This window comes from Rhinatrema bivittatum, chromosome 6 (assembly GCF_901001135.1).
Source record: "Rhinatrema bivittatum chromosome 6, aRhiBiv1.1, whole genome shotgun sequence".
Lineage (NCBI taxonomy): Eukaryota > Metazoa > Chordata > Amphibia > Gymnophiona > Rhinatrematidae > Rhinatrema > Rhinatrema bivittatum.
The window spans coordinates 303,864,313-303,891,106 of record NC_042620.1 but is presented as its reverse complement, the minus strand read 5'-3'; the positions used below and the strand labels follow the sequence as shown (position 1 = coordinate 303,891,106).

Genomic DNA, 26,794 nt, shown 5'->3' with positions numbered 1-26,794 from the left:
CGCAGGTAGCTTGAAGCATTAAGCAGATACATGGCCCTGTAGAGTGGCAGAGCAATAGTGGAATAAGTGAACTAAACATGACATTGCAAATACCAGTAGATATCTCCCTGATGGTTATATGAAGAATTTAACCTTGGTACTCCTCCTCCCAGGCCTACACCTGCATCAACCACTCCCTTTCTTTACATCGGAGCTCCTGGACTTTCTTCTTGATGTCCTCAATCTATTCAGACAAATAGGAATTGTAAGAAACTTGTTCGGTATTGCCGCCCCCTCCTTTTGCATCCTACCACCCACCCCCTAATTGCCATCTCTGTGTCACCCCATTCTTTCCTATTGCTGTTAGTATATTCAACCCATACATTCCCACCCTCTCTTGCGCCTCTTATTTCCTTATACCCCTATCTCGCACCTCCACTTCCTACCCCCACTCACCTTACTGCTACCAGCTATTCACTTTCCCTGCATGGGTAAACTGCTTTCTGATTGTAGACATCCTGGAGATTCTTCCAGGCTCTCTGCAGCTTGGGATTGTGTTGGTAGTCTCCCTCAGCACAGAAAGAGCATGTGCTCATATTTCAACACCAGGGACACCATTTTGTCGACATCCCTGGTGGTAAATTTGGGTTGGTTCACAAGGGGGAGCCACTTTGGAATAAGACTGCCCTGCAAGAACTAGATGTTCACAGCCACGGAACAAACATTTACAAAAGTTTTACGCAACTGTGCGCCCATATGATTTCATGTAACATATGCTCGTTCTTGCATTGTTGGATGTATATGGGCTTGTTCAAATTTATTTAGAAATTATCCACTCTGACTCTAATCTGTGTCTCATGGACTATATCATAAGATTACAGAAGAAACAATTATTGCATCCGCTGCAAAATGTTGGGCAAAATATTGTGGTGATGGTCTATGGAATTTGATGTGGGTGGGCTAAGTTTAGCTCTGAACTCTGGTTTAAGAATTCCTAAAATAAACTTTAATTGTGGCAAAAATAGAAAAGGTGGCAAATATGTTTTAATGAGTGTTTTGGTTGCAGTGGATTTGGAATGCAACCATACTTGGTTTTAGTAATTAACCGGTGTTTAATGTTTTGCTGTCAACTTGTACTCTATTAATGTGGAATTTAATATTTAAAGAAGCACTCATTGCGCTCTTCGTAACAAGCAGAGGAACATTGTTATGTTAGTAGAAGTTTTCTCATCAAATGCTACAATCTGTGGTGTTAACATTAGGTTAAACTTGTTTTTCAGATCACATATAATGCAGACAATTGTGGTTTGTGATATCCATTCCCACTTCAGCACCATGATGCAGCATTGATTACAATTGCTAGCTGTGGTATAAATCATTTCTGTGATGATATATCATTATAAATCAGCATGATAGGTATGATGTGGAATAAATTTTTCCGCTGTAGTCATATGATACTCATAAATGTCAGCAAGCCAGCAATGTGCAAGCAAAAATCATCACATTCTGAGAGCTGCAGTTTCCCCAAGGCTTTTCTTTGGATGATCTGTGTCAAGGTCATTTTTCTGCACTCATACAATAGAAACAAATATTTTAAATAGAAGAGTTTGACCATGCAATAGAGTGATAACCTGCTTTCTAAAGAGCAGACCTATTTTCTGCACGCCAAATCAGATATGCAATGAAGTTGTATTCAATGAATAGTTCAAAAACAGACCAGAAATGAATCAAAGTGTTAAATATACAGAAATTAAATAAGGAAAGCAAGTAAGTAAATAGCCTTAGAACTTATCAAACCAAATAAACTTTCTTTTAAGGGTCCCACCCATGATTCTTTTTTTTTTTTTTTTAGTTTCAGATTTGCTTATCCTAATGTGTTTGATTGTCTCAGTGCATGTTGTCAGTGTTCTCCATACAAAATCTACACCATTGAGCCCTAAGCTCAAATAAATTAGCAAGTGTTGCATTTGTTTTTCTATATTTAATCAAAACTACAAACAGAAGTTTAAATCATGTGGGACTAAAAGCTACCTCTAGCAATTCTGATATATCAAACCAGATTTAAAAAAACTAAAATGTTATGAAGATTCTTAAAGAAATATCTAGAGGAGGAGTAATTATTCTTCTATTTCTCCTAAAAGTTCAAGATGGCTGCTGAAAATGTTGTGGTGAAGCTTTGGAAATTTTAGGCATTAGCTGCTTTGACAAATACTATTTTTATAAAATCCCTGGTTTAGGGAATTATTACGTTAGACTAGGTTCGAACTTTTTGACAGATATTTATATGGCTGACCATGATTTGTTCTGACATTCAAAATATTCACTTGGCAGCACCCATTTTCTAAACAATTATTTTATAAATCCAGGTTATCTATTTACTATGAATGCTTTGCACTAGAATGTTAGCTGTGGCCTGCAGAAGTGGCTCACAGATCTCCCCTTTCTTTCTTCTTAACTTGAAGAATTAACAAAAAAAAAGAACATAAAAAAAACTAGTACTGAATCAATTACAAAAGGTTGTGCTCATGATCTATGCAATTTAATGATCCAGTTTTTGTACACCGCTTAGAGATCCCTAAAATAAATTAAACTTTAAAAGGTGAATTTCAAAAGCCCTACGCGTGCCAAAGCCGGGAGATACGTCCATCTCGGGCCTGTGTGCGCCAGGCGGATTTTAAGAATCGCCCGAATACGTGCATATGCACACAAATCAAAAAGTTAAAAAGGGGCAGGGCATGGTCGTGGTCTGGATGGAGCATGGGCAGGACATAGGCATTCTGAAAAGATCACTTGAAATTTGCGTGTAAGTATTTACATGCACCGGGATCCCCTACCGCGTAACTTTACTTCATCTATGGATGACGTGTAAGTTTTAAAAAAATCAGGGCTAGTCAGCGGGTTTGAAGGATCGAGGTTAATAGGGTCAAAGGCAGATTAACTAGGGGGGTTAGGAAGTCCTATCCATTACTGGAGCGAACTGGGAATGAACTGGGGAAAGGATATATGTGTCGGCACATGTGCCTAGCAAAATCCTATGACCTCTGTGGTAGAGGCAGCATTTTTGCACACATGTATACATGTACTATCAATTTTATAACATGCGAGCATATACGAACGTATGGTATAAAATGGCTTCGTCCATTGGCGCGAGCCGGCATACATGCATGCATGTGCGCCCATGTGGCTGTTTAAAAGTTATTGTGTTATTGTGGTAAAAATAGAGTTCATGGCTGCTTTGATCAATGTTTCATTAGCTGTAAACATAAACATAGAAATGACGACAGAAAAAGACCAATCGGCCCATCCAGTCTGCCCAGCAAGCTCCCACACTTATTTTCCCACCCAGTCTGCCCAGCAAGCTCCCACACGTATTTTCCCATACTTATCTGTAGATTGTGGAATTCAACCATACATGGTTTTGGTGATTAGCCAGAATTTAATATTGTGCTATCAAATTCCACTTTCAAAAAGAGTAAAAGTTAACATTTAAAGAAGCACTTATTATACTCTTTATAACAAGCAGAGGAATCCAAATTAAAAATGATCAGACCTGCAGTTTTAATCTGACTTTTATTAATTTTCTCATTTCTGCATAGAAGGTTGGAGGGTCAGGTATATGTTACTTTAGATGTATACACTCATAACTTGGAATTTTAAAAGTCCTGCACATGCCAAAGCTGGGAGATACATGTACAAGTCGGGCCGGTGCATGCCGAGCAGATTTTATAAGCCGCCCGTGTTCGCACATTTCTCCTGCCATGTGCACAAGTATTAAGGTTTGAAAAGGGGGCATGGGCATGTCAGGGGAAGACCAAGAGATATGTGCATATATAGGCATGCGCACAGGAACGTGCCAGGGTCACCTGCCGTGTAACATAACTACTGATATGAATGGCGTGTACATAATAAAATATAGGCTAGTCAGCGGCATTTCAAGGGTTGGGGCTAAAAGAGAAGGGACTAGGGGGGGTTAGGAAGTCCTATCCTTTGCCAGGGTGAACTGGGAATGATCTGGTGAAACTGGCAATGGTGTGGATGTGCACACATTGACGCCCACGTAAAAAATGCATGCACGTGTGTGCGCGCTCAGCCTATTTTTTAACATGCATGCATATACGCGTGTATGTCATAAAATAGCTGAGTCCATAGGTGCGAGCCCGCATGCCTGTTTAAAAGTTACCCCATCATAATAGGCATTCATTAATTTCAGTCTATTAAGAAAAAACACTTTCATATTTCTGTAGAAGTGTATTAGATCAGTTATGTTAAAAAGTTACTTCAGAACACTTACAGTAGGGAGCCGTACCTGCCCGGGAGATTTGCTGCAGGCATCATCTGACTCTCTGGGACCTTTAAATCATGGTGAGCTGCAAGGAAGGATGGAGCCGTACCTACCCATCCTTGGTCCTGCCCGGGAGATTTGCTGCAGGCATCATCTGGCCATCTGGGATTCTGTCATCTGACTCTCTGGGGCCTTTAAATTGTGCCGATCACTGCCACCGACATGCTTAAGCTGCACCCCCCCCCCCCCCTTCTCTTTTGTTTTCTCTTTCTTACCTGATAGAGATGGAGAAGAAATGAAAAGGCAAAGTTATTTCATCTAGCAGGCCTACTCCCATCAAGGGTCCTATGGACCAACGTGGTTTCTAGTAGACCAGTTTTTCAAGATTATTTGAATACTGATGTGGAAAATGTTTCCTTGAGTCCGGAGATAAGATCTCCTCCCCCAGCTCCCTTAGGCATGTCGGCCAAGAAGGAATCTCTTGCGGACAATTCCAATTTTGTTCTAGGTACTGAAATTTTGGAACTCCTTGGAAATTATATGGTGAATCTCTTTTTAATAAACTCTATATCTGAAACACCTACTGTAACTTCAATGTGGTGTGCTGTTCCGAAGCCTGTGTACTTACCAGCAGCTCAGGAAGGAAATGCTTCCTCTGAAGATTGTGAATCACCTGTTATTTCCTTAAAAGGCGTTTGGAATGCTGTTATTTGTATTGAGAAGTCTCTTTCCAACTCTGTTTCTCAACTGTGTCAGTTTTCATGTGCTGTCTTCTCTAAATTAACTGAGGTAGACAAAATGTTGTGAACCATTGAAAATACTTTAGGTATGCAGGCTGGCGATTTCCAATACCAAGCGTCATTAGTTTCAGGTATTAAAGACAATTTGAGCCTTCACTATAAATGCGAAATGTTGGAAAACAAACTTGGAGGGGAGGGGGGATCATTTATCAAAATGTGTTAGGGCGTTATTACAGGCGTTAGGGCCCTCAAGCCCACGATAACTTCATAACACATGGATAAACACCACATCGTGAAATGCCTAAGCAAATTTGAAAAATTTAAGTGGGATGAGTTTCGGAGGAGTTTGGGCAGAGTAAATGGAAATGAGGGCTAGTTAACGTTGCATGCAATAACATAATGCACACTATAGCGGGAAGGTGAAAGAAGAGTTAGGGTTGCCAACTGCTCAGTTTTGGACCGGGCAGCCAGGTTTTCAGCTGTGTTGTACAGTGTCCAGTCAGAAGTACTGCCCGGACACTGAAAATATGGTTTTTACAAGAGACTCCTCTTTGCCCCAGCTTCCTGATTATAGGGAAAGACAGAGCAGAGAGCTGAGCTGTGTTCCTGCCCACTTGCCTCCTTTCCTGATTGGATGGAATGGGGAGAGGAGGCGGGGCACAGTACAGGCCCCAGTAGTTCTACAGATCTCTGCAGCAATGCAGAGACAGAGGGCGGCACAGAGAAAAGGGGAGGGAAAGGAAGATAGACACATGGGGAACAATGGAGGAAAGAGAGTCAGAGGTGGGGACTGGAGGGAAAGAAGATCACAGGGAAGGGGAAAGGCACAATGGGAGCATGAGGGAAAGCAGGAGACATAGATGGTGGGAAGGAAAGGAAGAGCACAAAGGAGACAGGGACACATGAGGAAACAAGATAGATGAAAAGAAATGGACTGGGTAGGAGAAAGAGAGGAGTGAAGAAGGAGGGAGAGAAATACGAGCATGGGGAGAGAGGGGACAGGGACAGGAAGGCAGCACAAGAGAATGCACAGATCAGGGGGAGAGCTTATTGAGAGACAGGTGGTACAAGGGAGACACAGATAAAAGTCTGGGAAAGTTTTAAGGAGAGGGAGAGCGAACCACCTGTGACTGAGAGAGGAGGCTGTGTGTTTGGGAGTGTGCATATGTGTATGAGAGAGAAGGCTGTGTGTGTCTGACAGAGAAGGCTGTGTATATGAGAGACGAGGTTGGGTGTTTGGGAGTGTGTGTGTAGATGAGAGAGGAGGCTGTGTGTTTGGGAATGTATGTGTGTATAAGAGAGGAGGCTGTGTATTTATGGTTAAGTTTGGAGGTGGGTGTTTAGTTGTGATAGAGAACAAAACTGCTTGAGAGAAGCTGATGTTTTTGAGGATAGTTAAAATAGCATTTTATAAAACAAAGTATATTGAGGGGGTGCTTGAAAGCCAAGTAATGAATGGATCGACAACTGACAGTAGTCTGTAACCTCTGCCTCCCCTCCCAAAGTTTAGTGGCATGTCCAGTTATGGTCCATAAGAGTAGAATTTCTACCATGTTCTCTTTACCTATCTTGATTGCAGATGGGTAAATAGTGCATCAAGCTAGGTAGAGAGAACATGGTACAAATTTACTCTTCTTTAACATTACATCCCTCCAAATCACATTAAATCTTCACTGATGGTGACTGTGCTATTCATGCGTATGACTATGCATGTAAAATTGCCCCCCAGAACCCACCCCACAATTCTCACCTCGAGTTACTAATGCCCCCTCTAAGTGGAATAAATATTTAACTTTTTTGTGAGCCTCTACAGAGGCTCTCTCTCTCTCCCTACCCAAAATGCGATAAAAGCCTGTCTGGGGACTTCTCAGCTTGTGATGTGAAAATAACACTGGTGCGATAAATTTAATGCGCATTGCAATAAAATACCTATGTGAAGCGGTACCAGGAAAATTACCCTAACCATGCCTCTTTTTTATTGCAGGTGCTATTTTTGCTATATTTATAACAAAATGATGAATATAGGCCTTAGATCTAAACATCTACATTTGTTAAATTTCCCTAAGACTCATTTTCTTTCAGGTGTTGAGTTGTTCAAAAAGTATATTATTGAAGCTTTGCCGTTTTCTTCTGAAAAATCTTTTTCTTTATCAAATTTTTATAATATGCCAGTAAAGAAGAGAGTGACAAGTCCTACTGAAGGAGCCATGGATGTTTTTTTCAGTTGATAGCTCTGATATATCTCTCTTCCTTCAAACTTCAAATAACATCTCCACTAGGTCAACTTTTGTGGTTTACTTTACTCTTTATCTAAAAGAAAAACAATCTTCAGCAATTCTTTAAATACAAGAATGTACCTTTTTGTAGGCATGTTGTACACATTTTTACTGATGTATCGAGGGAAACAAGCGAAGAGGAAGGTGTTTCTAAATTTAAAATCTAGAGTATTAGCAATTGGGGAAGCTTTTTTCTTAAATTTCCCTGTAAATGTCTGGTAGAATTTCAGAGTAATAAATATGTTTTTCTTGATTCAGGTCACCTAGAAACCTTTATTTTAAATAAATCTTCTTGATTAATTGCTTTTCTTAGTTGGAATAGTATCAAGAGGTGATAGTTACTGCTCCCATGATGTGGACTTTTTTTTTTTTTTTGTAAAGATGTGCAGTTTAACAACTTGTTTTGTTTTTCTTGGACTTATGAGTGAATTTCCTTGTTTTATATCAGGTATTTTAATTAAAACATAATAAAATATAAGTATAAAAAAAACACAGTAGAAATCAGAAGTTATATTAAAGATTCCAGAATGTTTATTAGTGGTTTAGGTTTCTTTGGAGATTTTTTAGAGGTTAAGTACTATGAACAGGGATCTACGCAAAATATGAAGTTGAATTGAAAGGAACTGAATTTCAACCTGATTCAAGAAAGATTTTCCAGATATTAAAATTTCTCCTATGAATCTGAGGAAAATCTGACTGGATTTGATGGATATTTGCCATGTATTTTCAAGAGTCTGCTCAATGTGGATCCCCACAAATCAGGCAATTCTGTTCCTACTGATGCAGATTTGTTGATTTAAGTGATGTGCATCAATTTTTAAAATTTAATTCAAAAATATTTGGTGACTCTGCAAATTTATTGTGGGCTATTGAACCAGTTTTCAAAATGTCACAGCTCTAGCTATAAGTCCACAAATACCTGGGATTTGTTTCCTCATTTTTATCACTATCCCATTCCTGCCTTTCCCAGCTATTGCAGCAACAGTCAGAGGTCTCAAACCATATCTTTGTTTATAACTGGGCTCATGTGCACCTTGAGTCTGACCATTAGGTGTTGCTGACTCACTGCTGTGCAGTGAGTGAGGCGATTTTGTGTGATATGTGACATCAGAGCCAATATCTGCATATTAGAAAGTAACAGGGTCATTCATCAAATCGTGTTAGGGCCCTAATGCCCGTCATAACGCATGCAATAAATAACGCATCGCGAGATGCGTATGCAAATTCTACAAATGTAGTCAAAAGGGTGGAGTTTGGGCAGAATTTATGAAAATGAGGGGGTTTTAATATTGCATGTGATAGACTAATGCATATTATCACATGATTTAACGTCAGAAATAGCTACACCTTTTTTCCTGGCATTGTGCTGTGCGATATGCCCAAACCTGGATTTGCGCTAAATATTGCAAATCCCATTTTGAGAAGGAGAGAGGCGAGGAGGAGAGATAGAGCCTCTGGGGAGGCACACATATTAGTCAACTTTTTATACCACTGTAGGAAGGTCAACCAATAACTCAAGGTGAGGTTTTGGTGGTGGTCTAGGATTTGGGGAGCAGTTTTAAATGCACAGTCAGATGTACGATTTGTGTACCTTTCCTCACTCCAAATCACATCAAATCTTCACCGATGTGTACTGTGCTGTTCGTACATCTGACCGTGCATGTAAAACTGCCCCCCCCAAAATCCCAGACCACCACCAAAACCTCACCTTACTGGTTGACCCTCCTACAGTGGTACAAATAGTTTACTTAAAGAAGAACCTTATAAAAAGTGTCTCTCTCTCTCTTTCTCAGTATCTCGAAAATTACCCTAACCACGCCCCTTTATCACAGGCATGCAAAATGTATAGCGAAATAATTAATCTAGGTAATTTATGACTTTTGCTTACATCACTTCTCCTAGAATGACAGGGGAATTGCAAGCTGATTCAAATTTTAAAAAGTAATTGTAGCCCATCTTCCATTGTTAACTAGGAAGAAAGGTATCATACTCAATATCAGGCAAAGTCTCTGTAAACCCTGGTGTAGAATCTCTTGTGTGTCTGTGTGTGCTGGCGCGGGGGGGGGGGGGGGGGGGGGGGTTTTATAAAATATACCTCCATGTTCCAAGGTGTTTGCAAAACTCTCTAAAGGTGCAAGCTCAGCACCTAAGGTTGTGTGATTTTCAGTAACAAATAAACCAGATGGGGCATTCAGATATGGTATTTCAAAATAAAAAAGTTACTGTGATACTTGTTCTACTATAATCAGTTGGCAACAGACACACTTTCTTCTGGTTACATCCAATATCAGTCCCAATTCTAATTCAAAACGTCATCTGTGGATGTGGTCTTTTGGTATTTTTCCCAGGGGTTCCCCTTCCTCCAGTAGGTGGAAAAATAGTTCCCATTCCACCCTAGGCACCTATCTCTGATAATTCTGCCTTTCCAAAAATACTTGTAGTGCACTGCTTGAATCCACACTCTCCACAAGTCCCCTGGGATAGGGACTGCTGTGAGGGTACTCCAGATTCTCCTCTTTCCGTTCAATAAAATCCTTTTAAAATAACTCTTCTTTGATGTTACTCTGGATCTTTTGAGCTGGGTTATGCTGCTTCTCCCCACCCTCCCCCAAAAACATAATCACACAACAGGAAAAGCACAATCATATTTTTCACCCCCTCCTCTCTTGAACAGGAAGTATAGGCACAAAATCTCTTCCTGAAAAAAAAAAAAAAACCCACTGGGCACACAAATAGATCAATATTCAAAGGCATTTAGCAGGATAGCATGTAAGTTAACTGACTAAATGGCAAGTTTGAATATCAATGGTTCTTATCCTGTTAAAATTTATATAGATTAGTCATTATTCACCTAAAATATAACCGAATAGGAGGAATTCGGGGGGCAGTCCAGGGCAGAGTTGAGTTAGCTGAATAATGTATCCAACTAACTCTGATATTTGGCATTAACCAAATAAGGGGGTCATTTATCAAAATGCACTAGGGCGTTTTTGCATGCGTTAAGAGCTTATCGCATGCGAAAATGTCTTTAATGCATGTGATAGCACCATATTGTATGTTGTGATGCAAGTTTGAAAAAGAGGAGGAGTTAGGGGTGGGGAGTGGGCTGGGTTTGCCAGTCTGCAAAGTGCTATTGCACAGATTTAATGCTGATTTTAACTACACCTTTTTCAGTAGTGTTAAGCTGTGTGATAGCTTGTGTTATGGGGTGGTAAGGTTTTAGTGCATTTTGTGATGTCTCCTGAAAGGCCTGTTTTAGTAGATTTGAAGCTCCTGGAGCACCAGCCTAGCCATCTGGAGAGAGAGAGACAGACTAGCCATAATGTCATCTCCAGAGATAGGTATTTGTATCCCTATGGGTGGCCCACCTAGTAACTCAAGGTGAGGTTTAGGTATTAGTGTAGGGGGTTAGGAGCCACGTTGACATTCAACGTGAGATGTACGAACCGAACAGTGCTCTCTTGTGAAGATTTGATGACCTATGGAGAGAGGAAACTAACCCAAAGATGATTTGGGCAGTGTTCTCTCCACCTAGCTTGATGTTACCCAGGTAGAGAGTCCAGCAAGTTAGGTTGAGAGAACCTTGCACAAATATCATCTTGGAGTGAGTTTCCTCACTCCGAAGGTCATCAAATCTTCACAAGAGACCACTGTTCTGTTCGTACTTCTCATGTTGAATGTCAAAGTGGCCCCTAACCCCCTACACTAATACCTAAACCTCACCTCGAGTTACTAGGTGGGCCACCCATAGGGATACAAATACCTATCTAGGGAGAGGACATTACAGCTAGTTTCTCTCTCTCTCTCTCTCTCTCTCTCACTCATCCCCCAGTGGTTGAATGCAGGAAAAACAACAGGTATGGCACTTATCACAAAGTCTGAAAATGTTATTGCAATTTGCACTAACTTAGTTCTTTGCATAGGTAATTAGCACAAATTGTGATAAACTGTATATTAGCATAAAACATGCCCCTTTTACTATTGCATGCGATACTTATTGCATTTTGATAAATCCAGGCCTAAGTTTTTTTGTTTATTTAAGACATAGCTGAGAGCAGGGTTAAAGTTTTCTGGGTACCTGCATCCGGATAAGTTAACCAGAGTTTAAAAAAGGATTAAATAACAATTAACCAGTCTTAACAGCTCAATCCCCCACCCAAATGTTTCAACTATAGGGTGTGCCAGCCCAATCCTCACCCTCCGAAGGCCCCCCCTAAAGATAAAAAATAATATTCTTGTTAAAAGAGATGAGTCACCCCAGTTCCTCCCTTTCCCTGGTTCAGCCATGCAAACTTAGCTCTGGTCAGTCCATTTTCTCCCCTAACCCCCCCCACCCAGCACCCCAAACGTAAGCCTCTGCCCCACCTGGCAGCCTCAAACTCTGGAGTTGGGATCACAGTACATTCCTACAGCTTCTCAGTCAGCAGTGCTGAAAGTTTTCACTTCCATCAAAGTTGCCATCAAATCAGTACTGAAAGTATACGTCTTTCACAGTTTCCTGTCTCTCCTTATCTGCTTATCCTTTCATAAACTAGCTGAAACACTGAAATCATTAGTATATAGCCAAGCATATTTTTGTAGTGTGAAGATTAAGGAGGGCTATCTTGGTCATTAGAACTAAAATGGTTTCATTTATGGACCGTCAAATGTAAAGGCCCTGAATAAACTACTTCCTGGACATAAAGATCTTCCTGCTGCTCTATAATTATCTGCCAATATAATAAACTGTCATGTATAAATTAGGGAAGTCACAAAAATGCACACAACTTTGATAATGTTGCCTGTCTTATTTTTCCTGAGATTTTTATGCACTCTCCTTCTTTGCACTGTCTGGAGGATGTCCAGGCAGGATTATGCAGTCCAAGGCACTATCTTGTTACTATAATTGCATGTTCTGCATCATTTTACCAACTGTACTGCAGCTTTTCACTGGCAAGCAACAGCCATTAAAAACCTACTGAAAACAGGGGAGGGGGAGAATCCATGTTTTAATTTGTTACTGGAGCAGGAATTAGCTGGTATGTAATTACCTGATAAAACAAGACCGCTCCAGCAACTCATTTTCCTGCAGCCTCCTGAGGAAATGCTAATAGTATTAGGAAGAGGACTGAGATATGATAGCGAGCAGCCACATACATAGCTCTGTACTAAGAACATGTGGAGCCATTTATGATTTCTACATAATACTCATTTTAAGAGGATGATAAACTATTTTTTACATAGTTTTTCCATTATCATCTCTTTTTTAGTTATATTACTGCAGTGATTGAAACTAGGATAGAGGCGTAGTAGTTTTCAAAAACTCATTTATATGCGTAAAACATTTGAAAATTCAGGCATCTGGAGTGAATTTTCAAAGGATTTAAGTACTATAAAGTAATTTTCAAAAGTTAATTTAAAAGTCAATTTACACACATGGGTTTTAGTTTTAATACATATCGATCTTTTTGAAATTTTCCTCCATAGGTTTTTCTGCCATTCTAAGTCTATGTGGAAAATAGTTTGCTAAATCAAACTTTATATTTGCATGCAAATATATTTCATGCATATTCACCATAGAAATCCTTAAAACCAGACCAGTTTCTAGTTTTCAGATTTGAGTACTCCTAATATAGTTCATGGCTTTAAGATCAGTTCTGGTAAGTACAGCTTTTAATGGCTGGTTAGTCATCACTGTGAAATTGCTACAATTGTTCAGGTGAATTTTCAAAGGAGTTATGCATGTAAATGAAACATACCATCATAATTTTCAAAAGCCCTTTACCTGCGTGAAAGTGCACTTAACAGAGGTAAAACCTATTTACAATTCAATGGTAAATATTATAGCAATTTGCAAAAGCCTACTTACACGGGTAAAGTGCATTTACATGTGTAAAACTCAGTTTTAATATGTGAAAATCAGTCCCATTATTATTAATAGTGGTTTATGTATTGATGTTGTTGCAGAAGAAGAAACTAACTGCCTTCACAATATTTTGCTTTGTGGTACTGTTGTGATAAGCTTTATAAATCATCTCAGCATGATTTTATGATACACACTAGAGTATGTAGTGAGTCTATTATATTCTTTTTGAATTTCTAAGTATAATGAAACCTGATTATTAACAATCTTTATATTTCAATAAAAGAAAAACATTTGATCTCTTTTATGTAATTTATCTTTAAATCATTTATACAGCCAAGTAAATGCATTAATGAGAAACAATCTCTTTGAACCTTAGTTTCTCTTTAATCTTCAAATTAGATTTAAAAGAATGAAATATTAGAATTTTTAACAATAAATTTAAATAGAAATAGATTCATTTCAACTAATGGCTGAATAAAATGGTGACATTCACGCATTAAACATGATGATTTGGTATATTATATTACCCAGTCTCACTTACTTTATGAAGGATAGAATTTTATGAGCAGTAATTCAGAAAAATGAAAGCCTGCTTAATGAGATAGTTCTCTTTACCTCTAGAATACCTTGCTCCTACTGACGGTGCTTTTTTCTAACCTTTTTACTAAGTTGGAGTCAGTTCTCTTATTTCCTGTTCCTTTTCTTTTTTTACCTCTAGTTTCAGCTCAGAACCTGAAGAGCAGCCTGGATGCCATGGAAAATCAGATCAAGCGCCTGGAGGGAGATGTAAAAAATTTCCCCAAAACTGATGACCCACATGATAAGTTTGTGGAAAAAATGAGCATATCCTTTTTTGCATGTCTGATTGAATCCACTTAGAGCGTGATCTCTCTGTCCCTGTTAATGATTTAGAAAACTTAACAGCTCAGGCATTTGTGTGGTTGTTCCTTGTCACGTTTCGTACAAGAAAAATTGCATTGCAAAAAAGATCACACTATTAGCAGGGCTGAAATATTGTACATGCTTTAGCTGTTCCTAGAGTTCATACAACTTGGAGGCTGAAAATAAGAAAGATCACACTGTCAGAATTAAAACTCAGGTACACTTTGAAGTGAACCATAGAATATGAAGTAAATATTTTCAGAATCTGTTTAGGGTATATTTAATGAAGTACCTATTAACTGAATATATTCTGAGTTTTCTTATTTTAACGTTAGCACAGATTTCCTATGTAACATCCATGCATTGGGAGCTCTAGAGGATCTATGCTTTTGATGACTTATAAATTCAAATTGTCGCGTATTAGAGGACTTCTTATAGTTTCATAGCACTTTTCACATACATTCCGGTGACCTATGATTATTTCCATATTTGCATATAGATAAAAGGAGGAATTACTTAGAAACCAGAGATCTATGAGGCTAATGTTTACCGTGTGACTGTAGATTTATCATTATTTATGGGCAGTATCCAAGGCCATTATTAAGTTTAATCCAATGTATAGTTCCAATTGTTTTTTATATTCTTTTGGTTCATGCAGGAAAGCAAGTCTTGTTATCCCTTCTTCAAAATTAACATGCATGGTATGTTATAAAATGTTTTTTTTCTTCCAGATCTAAAATCAGGTATGTAATTAGGGGTATGAAAATGATTTACCATACTGCACATTATATTATTGCTTCTTATGACATCACAAGAAACTCTCGTGCAGAAATCAGATTATCAAAGCATGCTTTCTTGGAGAAAACGCATGTTTGCATCATGGCCCTTGTCAGTTTGAAACCAGTTAATTCGGCTAACACGTTCAAACAGTGTTTCAGAAAGAGCTGGGAGGTGTGTTACCAAAAATTTGACATAGCCAGCCTATGCTTCCCTTAACAGCCCGGTGTGCTTGCTGCTTGAGGGAGCTTGGTCCTTAAAATTCCTCATCACTGCTCCCTGTTGCTGCTTTTCTCTGATCCCTGGCAATCATTTCCACCAGCAGCCCAAGCCGAAAATGTTGAAGGTATGCTCTATCAATCTCCCAACACCCCCCCCCCCCCCCCCCACCCACCATCCCCCTCGGCGTTTCAGTTTTTCCTCTATGCTTGTTTCTAATTCTGTATTAGGTAAGGGTCAGTCCGTGTTCTTCATGTGTGGCGGGTGAGGAATTCTGCTGACTAGCATGTAGATTCTATGTAGGGATCTATAGCAGTCTGGCTTGTTTTAGTTTTCCAGTAGTACTAAGTGTTTTGTGTTCTGTATTTGCACTGTGGCCTTTTCATAGATAGGATTGTTGCTGTTCAAGTGCTGGGGGTTAGCACTCTTATGGTATGACAGGCTTGCTATATAATTTCTAAGTATATTTAGAGTAGGTTTTCATGTTATTTCACAAAATGTCTAGCAGGGAAGGGATTTTGAATTACTGTTACTGAGGGGATACCCGAATTGTAATATATTTTTTGTATGGTGAGTTGAAAGGGGGTTTCCTAACTCCAGAACAGGTCAGAACTTCTTGAGGTTGACACTGAGATGCATGAGAGTTTGTCTCTTGAAAAACTTGTGTGCTGTATATCAATTCCCAGATTTCTTACTGATGCAGTAAGAAAAGATAAAAAGATTTCAGAAAAAATAAAGCAGTTAAAATAAATCAAGCAGTTATTGAAATTGAAGAATATTTTATCTTTCTTCTGCATTATTTTTAACAAATTAATATCGAGGATTTTATTTGTTTAGTACAGATGTTAAACATAGAGGTAGATCTTAAAAAAGTACGCCGGATTTTAGAAGATACGCGTGTAGCTGCACGTATCTTATAAAATCCGGGGTCGGTACGCCCAAGGCTGCGCAAAATCGGCAGCCTGCGCACGCCGAGCCGCACAGCCTGCCTCCGTTCCCTCCGAGGCCGCTCCGAAATCGGAGCGGCCTCGGAGGGAACTTTCCTTCCGCGTCGACCCACCTTCCCCTCCCTTCCCCCATCTACCCCACCCCCCAGCACTACCTAAATCCCCCCTACCTTTTTTGTGCAAGTTACGCCTGCTTGAAGCAGGCGTAACCTGCACAGGCCACAGTGCCGGGGGACTCGGGACCGTCCTCCCGGCCCGCCCCCAAACCACCGCCATGCCCGCGGACCCACCCCAGACCGCCCCCTGACCCCCCAAACACGCCCCAGGGCACGCCCCCAGACTGCCGACACGCCCCTTTTACAAAGCCCCAGGACTTACGCGCGTCCCGGGGCTTTGTGCGCGCTGGTGGCCTATGCAAATTAGGTGAGCCGGCGCATGAGTGCCCTACGTGTGTAAATCCGGCAGGATTTACGCGCGCAGGGCTTTTAAAATCTAGCCCATAGTGTGCAATGTGTCACGCACATGAGCAACATCTGTCAGGTGAGTCATAACAGAAAGAAGGTTGAGAAGCACTGCTTTAAACCATATTTTTTTCTTCTGATACTATTGACCAACTAAAATCAATTAGAATGTTGTTTTCAAGGGCAGGATTGACAGTATTGTCTATTATTAAAATATAAAATTAATATTTCAAGACTGAGTCCCTTTTACCTTGTGCTGATGAACCTTGGCAAAGATGGTAATGCCTCAGCTCCCTATGCACCAAAGAGGGATGCAGCAAGGCACTATAAAAATGGTAAGGCCATATTGCTGGTTCAGACATCTGAAATGGCATCATTGAACCTCAGGTAATGTTGCACTTGCCCAAGGTATCTACTGCTTGAAGGCATTTATGACAAAATATTCAATGTGATATAAAGATAAAGAAGAAGAAGCATAACACTAGCATACTGCGATGTCTATGATAAGTAAACATTGATTCTCTTGAAATAGTTGCATTTATAATATAGAAGACTATTTACACCCATCTAATGATGATAACATTTCTGTTGTATCCAGGGGGTATTGAAACCAGGATACTAAACATAGGGTTTATTTTCATACATCAGTAGGGCCCCAAAATTCCATTATTGCATCATTTTGAACTTTGGTTGTATATAATATAGTATTTTGCTACTTTATGGGTGGCTCACTCAGCACGGATGTGGAGGTGCTGCTAATAATGGGCACCTGAGGCACCTGGATGGGCGGGCCACCAGACCTACTCAAGATCTTCATTGTTGGACCTGTGGGACTGTGAACATGACTTTGATTATGGTACCAGCTGCATGGAAGCACAACTAGCACCAGCGAACCACCTCCTGCCTCCCCTCCACAGTGATAACAGACGGTACAGTGGCCCCACGTTGGTCCCAAGTTGGATATGCAGATATCATCAAGCTGCGATGCTGGCATCAGCCTCCCTGATTGGTCTGAGGCCAGCGTGATGATGCAGAAAGGGAGGCAGAGCCTGCAAGAGATTTAAATCCTGCCAGCACATCCAGACAGTCTCACTGACATGGTTCTGTTGAAGCCTTCCTCTTCTTTGGAGCAGTGATCCACTGGTCCTCCTCTTCTTGCTAGCAAACCCTCCTCCCTTTAAAAGGGTGACTTGGTAGGCTCAGAACCTCCCCCTCTACAGGGAAAACAGGATGCAGAGCCCCTTCCTGCACTACGTTAAAAAAAAAAGAGAATGAAAGACAAAAAAAGGAAACCTTTCTATAGTTTGGCAAGAAGAGTTGGGAAAGGAGGATAGGCTGGATGGGCAGAGAGACCTGGCGATTGCCTCCTTTCCGATTTGAGCTCTGCAGAGCTGCCAGACCTGCAACAAGTAGAGTACCAAATCCTCATTATCCCCTCCACTAATTAGCAAAACAAAAAGAAATTTGCAGGGGAAAGGATCAGCCATACCCTATAAGGGGTTGTAGAGGGCAGTCAAAGGCTTCTTGCCTTGCAATTGCCTCCAGGGGTGGCTGGTGTAATATGCATTGGAATACCCTGCAGGTCAAACATCTTGGTCGTTACTCGGCAGGCCATGGCAAAGTGTACAGCAGGAACATTAGTGGTCCCTGCTTCTGCGGGCGTCAGTGGATCAGGATCGGGAATGCTGTGACCACATGGCCCACTTGCCTTCTGGTGACCAGCAGGGAGCCATAAGCTGACAGGGACAAGTTAGGGCATCTATGCTGCCACCAGAGCCTGTGGCCACATGCATGCAGTCAGGGAGTGATTGTGGTGCCGTTGTGCAGCTTCTCGCAGAGCAGATACCCTGTATCACTGCTGTGAAGTCAGTGGAAAGTAGTATAAGGCAGGTGATCAACAGACCAGGGAGTAATGCCGACAGGGAACCCAACTCTTCTCCCCCATGCATGGTAGGGTGGGATACAGAACACCAGTGTGCTTGGGTTGCAGGGACATAGTGTAGGCTCAGGATTTCCACGTAAGTAAAAGGGGGTGGGGTAGAGGGGGTGGGGAATAGTAATTTTGGGAGGTGCCTAGGAATGCAAGGGGCATTGCTAAGGCCACTCTTTGGCAAGAAGATTGGCAATCTGGAATTGATCATTGTTAGGCTTGGAATTAGGACATGATAACCCTGGACTATCAGAATATAGACAATCACAGGCAAGGCCAGTGGGCCTGCTGGAAGAAGGCTTGCCAATATGACCCCTTTGGGACCGGACTAATTGTCGAGATTTTCAGGCAAAGCACATTCTTGGAGTGAGCCTCAAGGGTGGTTACAATAACATGATTCTGATGGCATCTCCCAGGGGCACAGATTAGGCCAATGACTCGGCACCCAATTAGACTTCCTTGTCAGGGCATCTAATAAGTGGCTATGGCCCTTACATCCAATTCATTAGTTTTTCATGTATTATTGTATAATTGATCTGCTTAGGAAGGCAGTTGGGAGGGTGTCCCAGTTGCCCCATTTATTAATTTTTGGTTCTCTGCCCTGATCAGTGTTTTGCTTGAACTTGCGCTTCTTATATCTGAACTGATGTGGTAGAGACATTTTAATCAAAGTTCATTTGTTGTGAAAATCACAAGGAAGGTATAGAATAGAGGTGGCCAACCTTGGTCCTCGAGAGGCATAAACAGTCCAGGATTTTAGGATATCCTTAATGAACATGCATGAGTTAGATATGCATGCACTTCCTCCATTGTATGCAAATCTGTCTCATGCATATTCATTGAGATATCCTGATAACCTGTCCTGTTTGTGGCTCTCCAGGACTGGAATTGGCCACCCCTGGTATAGAAGATACAAAATGAAAAAAAAAAAAGGGTAGAAAGGACCCATAAGGCAAGAATATGAATCCTATCTGGCTGATAAAATCTTACTTTTATATGTATAATTTTGTGTCATAAATCTATGAAAACTGCTGCCTCTGTGTGCATTAAAACAGCGCTAGTCAGTACAGTTCATTATTTTTGGAAAGGCAACTGCAGTAATCCAAATTGTATTAGATTATTAAATTTACTGGGGTATGGTCCTTATTTTTTAATCACCATGGGTACTTTTTACTTTGTTATTGCTTTGACTTGTATATCTATTTATATTGGAGACAGGGGCATTAGCGAGGAAGAAATACTTCTTCTTAAAAGGGTAATAAAGCTCAGTCTCCCTGGTGTGTGCAGTTGCTAGAATTCTCATTTTCACAATGCGGGATTGTTTGACTGTCGATGGCACACACTGAGATTAGAAAGCTGTGGAATTTCATGGAGAGTGAGCTGAGCATTCCCTCTGACTTGACTGGCTGTGTGTTTCAACCACTGAAAGGAAAAAAAAAAAGACAACTAAAGATGTCAGAACATTAATCATTCTCAGCAGAGAGAGCTCCAGGATGTGGTGTTATGCATATATCGTAATTAAAGGTACGGTTCCCCTGTACAGCAATAAATAGAGGCTACCCACTAGCAATTTTAGATGAATCTTTCTTCTGAGAATAGCAAAGAAATATTACAGGGTGAGGCGAGAGGTCAGGCAAAACTTCTTTGCTCCCTGCAGTTAATTCTATATGAAGACAAACTTGACCCAGTTTTAGCGCACTTATTTTTTTAAGTAAGGTCACTCTATTGATAAACTGCAAATGAAGAAAAATGGATGTATAATTTGCTTACCAAAATAAATTAGCATGTAGTCTATGCCTTTGCTCTTCGTGTTGCTTCCTTTAGGCAAGAACTTGTTTTTAATTTTTGTCTTTCTGTATGATTTCAATAGTAGATCTAACCCAGTTATTGGACAGTAGAATTAAAAATCAAAAAGCTGGTAAATTTCATTTATATGAAAAGTGTTCCAATGACTAAAAATCAATCAGTTTAATCACTCAGTCCGTATTTCTCAGCAACATCTTTTCCAATTCACCTAAACAAGATAATGCATCAACATACATAACAGTAGCTATTTTACCTCTGTTTTCTTTTTTAAAATATTTAGCATTACAGTGCTGAAAAAAAAAGTTATGAATCCCAAGTCTAATCATGAGAATTACAAGTTCTCACCATGATACCCATAACCTTCACCAGTGCCTTCTTCCCCAGAGTCTGGAATACAGTCTTTACTGCTTTGATGCTGTTTAAAGTCATTGGTCCCCAAATGGATGATGATGGTATCGATGTTTGAGTCTTTACTTTCTACCAGCTGAGAATCCTGGAAGGCATTTAATTGTGACCCCTCAAAATGAGTTCCCAAATTAGTACCTCCAATGACCAAGTCTCCCAACACAAGGAAACTTTCTGTTTTGATATTTGATAATGTTATCAAGTTTCTGTGTGCAGTGGGTGTCTTCTTTCCTTTTAAATACCACTTCACTTTCCATTGCTGGAGCATTTTTGTTTTCCAATTCAGAAAAGGCTTTTTATAAGAGTATTGTTGGGCCAATGGGGGTGTCTGCATAGGCCATACCCTTCCAGAGCCCACTGTAATCCATATATTCCTAGGTTCTGACTCCTCTGTTGGAGTGGGGGAAGATATCCTGAGTGCTGCACAGTTGGCGAGAGTGAGTGTCTGTGGTCCACAAGTCTAACCCTTCCAGAACCCACTGAAATCCATTTATTCCTGGTCTTCCTGACCTTCTGTAGCAGTTGGGACAAATTTCTGATGCAGCACCCTTGGAGAGGTATTTTTTTTTTGGTTGGGTTTTTTTTTTAATATAGACAATTTCTCTTTCAGGTGACTCCATTCCCTTTTTATTGTAGACAGTTGACGGTAAATTGGATGAGCCTTAAGACTCCAGTTGGTATGCCTTATGATTAAACACCACAGTTATTGAACTGAGTAAAAGTCATTCTGTTAATAATTGTCTATGAGGATCACTTGTATTATTCTGATAAATCTGTTACTTATTTAATACATCGTCTTTCTTGCTTATGGCCAGAGATAAGTAGTGGCTTTCCCAAGACTACGTGGCTAATATTGGTTTATGATTTTTCCTCTGTAAACGTATCCAGATCCTTTTTTTCCACCCAGCTACACTAACTACTTTCAACACATCCTCTGGCAACAAATTCCATTAAGTGCTGCGTGAAAAAGTAATTTTTCCCATTTTGTTTTTTAACTGTGCTACCTATTAGAGTCATGAAGCGTCCTCCTAGTATTATTTGAAAGGGCAAATAATTGTTCCTTATTTACCCTTTCCATTCTACTCATGATTTGGTAAACTTCTATATTTCTTCTGCATGATGCAGAGCCCTAACCTGTTTAGCCTCACTTCAAAAGGGAGCCATTCTATCTGTTTATCTTTTTGATCAGCCTTCTCTGTACATTTTCTACTTCCACGTCTTTTTCCAGATGAGGCAACCAGAACTGCATGCAATATTCAAGATGTGGTTGCACGATGGAAGGATTTTATTTTCCATTCCTTTCCTAATAATATCTAGCATTCAGTTTGATTGATTTTGACTGCTTATGTGGACTGGGTCAAGTATTTCAAAGTTTGGCCAAAATAATTCCAAGATCCTTTTCCTGGGGGGTGAAGCCTAATATGGAACCAGTATTGTATACCTATTGATTGGATTCTTTTTTCCTATATACATCACTTTTAATTGACCACATTAGATTTCATTTACTATTTAGACTTCTAATCCCCTAGTTTTACAAGGTCCTCTTGCAATTGCTTACATAAGCTAGTGGTCTGATAATTTTGAACAATGTTGTCTCATCTGCAAATTTTATCACCTTACTCAATACTCCCTTTTCCAGAACATTTTTAAATATATTACAACGGACCAGTTCCAATACAGATCCCTGGGGCTCTATGCTACTTATAGTTCTCCATTGAGAGAAATGACCATTTAAACCTAATATCTGTTTCCTTTCCTTTAGTCAGTTATCAATCTAGGATATTGCCTCCTATCCCATGACTTTTTAATTTAATTTCCTGATTAATCGCTCATAAGGGACTTTTTCAGACACCTTCTGAAAATCCAGATATACTGTAACAACTGAATCACCCTTTTCTATATACCTTATAATCCCTTCAAAAAAATCTAAAATATTTGTAAATCAAGATTTTCCTTTGCAACATCTATGTTAACTCTGCCCCATGAGTTGGTATCTTTCCAGTTGGTCAGTAATTTTGTGTTTCAGAGTAACTTCTACCCTTTTACCAGTCTCTAGTTTCTTGAATCATTTCTAGAACTTTTGTTTTTCTTAGTTTTTTTTTAAAGGTATTATGTTGACCCCCTTCCATTTCTTGGATACTATAGCTGATTTGAATGAGATAATAAGCCTAATTTCATTTTTTAGCTCTTTCACAACTCTGAGGTATATACCATTTGGTCCTGGTGATTTGTTACTCTTTAGTTTGTTGATTTTCTCTATTAACATCTTCCTGGTTCAGTGTAATTTGATTCACAGTGATTCCTCTGAATCACCACTCCCAAAGAATGTTACCAATGTAGGTATCTCCCTGATACCCTCTTCAATAAAGACTGAAGCAAATAATTTATCTAGTTTTTTTCTACTATGGCCTTGTCTTCCCTAGCTCTCCTCTGTCATCTAGTGATCCAGCTGACTGTTACTGTTTTTTTCCTTTAAATATACTTAAACAAGGGTTTATTTCAAGATTTTGCTTCTCTGGCAAGTTTCTTTTCAAATTCCCTGCACTATCTGAGATAAATTCCCTGCACTATCTGAGATAAATAAACTACCTTCCGAAAATTTCCTTGCCCTCAACACTAACAAAACAGAACTACTCATTCTTTCTCCTCCTAACAACCCCTCACGCAATCTCTCCCCCCCCCCCCCCACCCCCCAGCTGCCCTCCTACCCTACAAGTCCGTAACCTTGGAATTATGATAGATAACCAATTTAACCTCAAAAATTCATTTCGGCCACCATAAAAAGCGGATTCTTCAAACTCCACACCTTGAAGAGAATCAAACCTCTTCTTCATTCCTCTGACTTCCGCACAGTACTGCAAGCTATGATCCTGTCCAAAATTGATTATTGCAACGCTATTCTCCTAGGCTTACCAAAAAGTACTCTACAACCACTACAGTTATTACAAAATGCTGCTGCACGCATCCTTACCAATACTCACCGTCACGAACACATCACTCCCGTCCTCCAATCACTACACTGGCTCCCTGTAACCTCCAGGATAGTATATAAAGTACTCACGCTCATACACAAAGCCATTCATAACCATGACATGCAATGGTTCCCAGAACATCTCCTGCTTCACACTCCGACCAGACCCACAAGAACGCATCACCAGGCCAAACTTCAGACTCCCTCTCCTAAGCTCATGAACCACACCACCTTCAGAGAGCGATCATTCATCTTTACAGGCACTGCCCACTGGAATAAAATGCCTTCCCAACTACGCCAGGAACCTTGCCACAAAAAATTCAAGCACAATCTTAAAACATGGCTGTTCAAACTAGCGTACCCGGACTAACGAATTGACTCCTCCCAAAGATGCGACATGACCCCCCGACTGACTCTTGCCCTTTCTACCTACTCTTCCCCCTCCCACCCACTGTGAATATACTCCCCCTCCCCTCCCTTATTACTTTCCCCTGCTAATTACCCTTATTACATTGATGAACGCCCTTGTGAAAACCAACATGTATATTTGTATATAATTCTCATATCATCTACTCCTGTCCATGTTTACCCCCTCCCTGTTAAAAAAACGTTATTATTGTAAAGCCTGTTGCTCAGTTATGTTACATTGTGAACCGAGGTGATGTTTTGCAAACGTGCCTCGGTATATAAAAAACCCGTAAATAAATATCTAACTTGCCAGTGCTTATGCAGTTTCCTGTTTTCTTCAGTTTTTTTAAGAACATTCTTTTGGCTTTAATAGCTTATTTTACTTTACCTTGTCTCCAGTAGTTTGTCTTTTTTTCTACCTTTTTAAATGCAGATAATGCATCTGTTCTAGGCTGCAAAGGTGGTGTTTTTAAACAGCGTTCATACCACATGCAAACTTTTAACCTTTGTAACTGTTGCTTTTAGTTTTTTTCCTATCCGATTTCCTCATTTTATCATAGAGGATAATTTGCAATAGGATTTGCACACTTAAAACTGGGTTTTATGCATATTAATGCACTTTATTCATGTTAGTAGGCTTTTGAAAATTGCTATGATATAAGCTATAGAAATCTCTATAGATTTTGCACACATAAGTGCACTTTAAATATTTAACTTGGCTTTTCAAAATTGCTACTACTTTTATGTGCACAAATATTTTTTAAAATTACTCCATCTCCCTTTTTAAATGTAAATACTGCTGATGTAGTTTTCCTTAATGTCCGCCCATCAATTATTAAGTTAAATTTTATTATTATGATAACTATTGCCAAGCTGCCTCATCACTGTTACCTCCCTCCAGATTCTGTATCATAGTTAGGAATGGATCTAAAGGAGCCCAAACTTTTCATCAGTTCTAAAAGCAGCTGTTTCATGAAGCAGTCATTTATGAATCAAAAATGGAGGGCCATCTAATACCTCAAGGTGAGATGGTGGTGGTGGTTTAGGGGCCAGTTTTACATGCAGAGTGAGACATACAATGTGCACAGTGCACCTCGGTGAAGATTTGGCATCATTTGAAATGAGCAGTCTCACAAAGATGAGATTTCTACAATGTTCTTTTGCCTTAGCTTGATGGACTCTTTAACAGTGTACCATCAAGCTAGGCCAAGATAACATAGTAGAAATCTCATCTTTGTGAGGCTTTCCTCAGGCCAAATGATGTCAAATCTTCACCGAGGTGCACTGTGCAGTTAGTACATCTCACTCTGCATGTAAAACTGGCCCCAAACCACCACCAACACCTCACCTTGACCTATTAGCTGGCCCTCCTATAGTCATATAAATAGTTGAATACTATGAAGGCTTCCCCAGAGGGGCTCCCTCTCCCAAGCCCAGAAATGGCCGAAATGCAATTTGCAAAATTTATTGCAAATTGCGTTACGGCCATTTCAGGCGTAGTAATTTCCAGAATTAAAACAATGGGATAACATGCATTATGCTATCGAACCATGTGATATTACCCCTCATTTTAGTTAATCCTTCCAAACACCTTCCTAATCCCGACCCGTCCAAAAATGTACATTCATGCCGTGCGATAGTACTGTCGCATGCATTAACGCCATAACACGTTTTGATGAATGACCCTGTCAATTTAACATTTCACTGTCTCTCTTCCATTTGGCCTACTGGACAGTAGAGTACCCCTACTGGTTCATTCTTCCCCATCAAACATGGAATTTCTATCCATGGAAATAATACAGTAAATTTTGTCTCCTGCAGGATTTTTATCCTGTTTGATTCTGTGCCATCCTTAACATATAGCACCACTCCTCCACAAATTTGACGAGGTCAATCATTCAGATATAATATGTATCCTCATATCACGGTGTCCCATTGATTATCCTCCTTCCTCTTTGCTTATTTATTTCCACATTTTTATTAAGTACCGTACATTATAACTCTGCAATCTTAAATTTTAGACTTTTTACTTACAGTATATGTAGACAATTCAAAGCATGGTTTTTTTTTTTAATTGTATTAACAGCCTGCTTAGCAGTTTTAATAGAGAGTTTGGAATCATTTATCTCTCTATATATTTTATTTAAATGTACCTGGGCTATTTCTGCCTCTCATAATTTCTCTGCTGAGATATTCTAATTTCCACATTAGTGAAGTATCTTTTGAAGATACTTCACTCTGTAACATGTGCGGCTGAAAACTGTTAGTTTTTCCCCATGATCTAGTTTAAAAGCTGCTCTATCTCCTTTTTAAATGGTTTATATTCTTGTAGTAAACCACATATTTATTAATATTGTACATTTGTGGATCACTTCTAGTAAAGCAAATTATAAACACTTTATATGTCAGTCATGGCCTTTATGACACATTACCACATGTTCAATAGTTTTGCATATGTTGTTGTAAGGTTCAATGTTAGATATCATATATGATGGAAGACCTGTTTCAGCTTTTTCATATGTGTAAATCTATATTCAAATATCTATTAGTTTTGTTGTGTTTTCGGGATTTACTCTTTCATCTCTGAAATGAGTAAACTGCTGATTTTAGCTTTTCTGAAATATAAGGTCTTTCTCCAAGACCGAGTATAAATTCTGTACTGAACTTTGAAGGGTTCCCCCCCCCCCTCCCCCCATCTGTGCATAAAATCATGGTTACACAAGCTTCATGCCTCTCACCAGGATCCTTAATACCATCAAAAGAAAATGAAAAAGAAAAGAAAAATTCTCAGGATCTGATAGATTAAATATCCAGATACAAAGTAAAGCACAAAAGTATATGAAAATGTAGCATATTAAAATTGAAA

At 39.7% G+C, this 26,794-nt stretch overlaps 1 protein-coding gene across 1 annotated transcript in view; it reads left to right on the top strand.

Annotated features, from left to right (window-relative positions):
* Positions 1-26,794, top strand: part of DIAPH2 (diaphanous related formin 2) — a 2,404,298-nt gene that overhangs the window by 1,624,613 nt on the left and 752,891 nt on the right. The window contains exon 24 of the mRNA XM_029607438.1: positions 13,841-13,965. Within this exon, the coding sequence (XP_029463298.1) occupies positions 13,841-13,965 (125 nt within the window). The remainder of the gene's footprint in view (positions 1-13,840; positions 13,966-26,794) is intronic.